This window comes from Myotis davidii, unplaced genomic scaffold, assembly GCF_000327345.1.
Source record: "Myotis davidii unplaced genomic scaffold, ASM32734v1 scaffold3, whole genome shotgun sequence".
Taxonomy (NCBI): domain Eukaryota; kingdom Metazoa; phylum Chordata; class Mammalia; order Chiroptera; family Vespertilionidae; genus Myotis; species Myotis davidii.
Genome location: NW_006295062.1, coordinates 2,040,701 through 2,043,669, shown reverse-complemented (window position 1 = coordinate 2,043,669; position 2,969 = coordinate 2,040,701). Strand labels below are relative to the sequence as shown.

The 2,969-nt window shown below is 40.5% G+C and overlaps 1 protein-coding gene across 8 annotated transcripts in view; it reads right to left on the bottom strand.

Annotated features, from left to right (window-relative positions):
- The window catches only part of PTPN4 (protein tyrosine phosphatase, non-receptor type 4), a 219,190-nt gene that overhangs the window by 9,167 nt on the left and 207,054 nt on the right, over window positions 1-2,969 (bottom strand). For all 8 annotated transcript variants that reach the window (XM_006769670.2, XM_015567781.1, XM_006769673.2 and 5 more), the window contains one exon: window positions 1,514-1,649. In XM_006769670.2, the coding sequence (XP_006769733.1) occupies window positions 1,514-1,649 (136 nt within the window). The remainder of the gene's footprint in view (window positions 1-1,513; window positions 1,650-2,969) is intronic.

The window sequence follows — 2,969 nt, the reverse complement described above, 5'->3', positions numbered from 1 at the left end:
CCCTCTTTTTCATTTAATGTTTCTAGTTTTGGTCCTAAAATCATCTGTAATTATTGTAATTTTCCATCAGTAGTTACTATAACTGAATATAGACATGGATTCAGTCTTGCTTACCACTTTGCTTTTCCATTCTATTTCTCATCTCTGTAGGGGTTTATCCTTGTGAGCCCCATTAGGACATTTGCAATACCTAATATTATATTTTAACTCTCACGTCTATGATTTTGAAACTGTGTGTATGGTAAAAATATAAGCTCCACTCCATTTTGCTTGTGTTTGGAAATTTTTTATTAGATAGAAAATTATACGTATTCTCTCACTCCAAATCTAGTATAAAGCATGTTATTTCTCTAGGTAAGTATTTCAGAATATCATTGGGTAACTAACCAATAATTTTTTGGTTAACAATGAGATGATTTGGCTCTGGCCGGTGTGGTTCAGTTGTTTGGATGTTGTTCTATGCACTGAAGGGTTGCCAATTCGATACCCGATCAGGGCACATGCCCGGATTGTAGGCTCAGTCTCTAGTAGGGGGCATGCAGGAGGCAGTTGATAGAAGTTCCTCTAACATAGATGTTTTCTCTCTCTCTCTCTCTCTCTCTCTCTCTCTCTCTCTCTCTCTGTCTCGCTCTCTCTCTCTCTCTCTCTCTCTCTCTCTCTCTCTCTCTCTCTCCCTCCACATATGTAATATCTTAGTCAATAAAAAATATATTAAAAAAAACAATATGGCAAATGTTGCTGGACCTGAGTACTCAACATACTAGTAGTGTTAAATATATTGTCTACTTGTGTATATTGGAAATTTTTTTATAATTTAAAGGTAAAAAAAAGGCACTTACTAGGTCATATATGTCAATTCACTTCAGTAAGTTTAATGCTAACATTCCACAATGGCTTACTATAAAAAGTTATCTTAACATTAACTCTAAAACTCCATGATTCCCCTGTGATCTTGAAACATTATTCAGAGTCAGTGTGGAATTTCTATGATTTTTCTTGTTGCAATTTAAGTTCTTATATAAAAGAGAAAGGCATTTTGCCACAGCTGTGTCACAGAGCAGGTCTATCAAGAGTCTCTAGGTCAGGGACACTCTCATTCTCAGCATTCCCCTTGACTAAGTAATACAGGGCAAGTTCCTCTGAGCCTGTCTAAACATTCAAAAATTATCGTGCTAGAGTGGCGCTGACAAACATTTTCTGTAAAAGACCAAGTAGTAAATATTTTAGGTTTTTCAGAACATATGGTGTCTGTTGCAACTTCTCAACTTTGCTATTATAGTGTGAAAGCAGGCATAAGTAATATATAAACAAATGAGCGTGGCTGTATTCCAATAAAACTCTATTTACAAAAACAAGTGGAAGGCCAGACTTGGCTCACAGGCAGTATTTGACAAACTCCTTTGTTAGGAGTTATTTGCTCCTGGCAGGAAAATAAGGAGCTATGAATCTGGTTTAGAATATACACTGGTAACAAAAATCATCATGTTGAGAATGTATGAAGCACAGTACTTACAGGTGTCTGGATCATCATGGCTCGTTGATCTCTCATTGTTCTTACAATGTCTAGTGGATAAACTGGTTGGTTGCATTCAATGAGACACATGGCTGTTTCCATAGTAATCAGAACCCCAGTTCTTCCAATCCCAGCACTGAAAAAGGCAAATATGGGGCAAGGTATTACTGATACTGTTCTGTTAAACTTCGTGGATTTTGTGCAGAAAATTAAAGTTTCGAATCATAAAACAGAACAATTTGATTTAATGTTTAATATCATGAAAGTAGCAAGCTAACTAGAAATATTTTCAAAATTGACAAAAATCTCACACAATACAGATTAAAATGGTTTATATCAACACTATCCCCCATAATTAGCTGTAAAAAATACTATTTTAAAAGTTACATTTCAGTTTTTAAAATATGAACAAGATATAAAAGCTTATTGGAGCAACTCCACTTTAAAATGAAAAATAATAGAGGAAGGGATCCAAGATGGCAACGGAGTAAGTAGAAGATACACCCAGGACCTAATTGGAAGTAGAACTAAAATACAGAATTATAACCTGAGTCGCTAACTGAAGACTAGCTGAATAGAAGGCTTATAACCAAAGATTTATAGAAGCAGCCAATGGAGGCTGGTAGGAAGTGCGGAGGTGTGTGTGAAGGTGTGAAAGGGCTGGCCCCAATTCCACAGGCAGTGGCTGAGGTTCTGGAGGAATATCTCAGCTGCAGGGTGTTTCCCCTGATAAGCGTGGGATCTCAAGTCCAACCCTGGCTCTCCAGCCCAAAGCACCAGAGCCTGGAAGATGCGCACACATAACATCTGGTTGTGAATGGCAGCGGGATTTCTGTTTCCACCAGGGAGAGATGGAGTCCCCTAAAAACTCAGGAGCTGTCTTAAAGGGCCAACATGCATAATTTTGTTTATAGCCACTCACCCTAGCTCTGGCCACTCACCTAGGGAGGGAAAAACAGATGAGTCATGTGAGGAGAGACTGGGGTTTGTGGCTTTGGGGACAGAGCTGAGGGAACAATTGCTAGGACCCCCTGTGCTAAGTCACTGTACCGCATGCAGACACCATCTTTCTTGGGTGGAACATGCCTCTCCATGCAGCATCAGCTTGCCCCCCCCCTCTGATCTTCCTGTTGAACCACTCTACGGAGCTTCTACTCTGCTAAGGATTCAATGGCTTGGGCCATTAGAAGTCTGGCCAATTCAAGGGATGTCAGTGATTGAGTTGTATGACTTAGGGGTGGGGGCCATTCCCTCCACCCTTTCCTGTGATCCTGACCAGCACCTTCCCCTCACAGTAGATCCTCTAGCCCCACTCTCTAAGCTCCTGGAGTTCCCACCCTCTTGACTCTTGGTGGTTCCACTCTGCTGAGGTCTGGTCAGAATCCAGGACAGTCTGAACTGTGTGGCTCTGGGGTAGGGGCCAAACCCTCCAACTTCCCCCAAACCTGAACAGCAC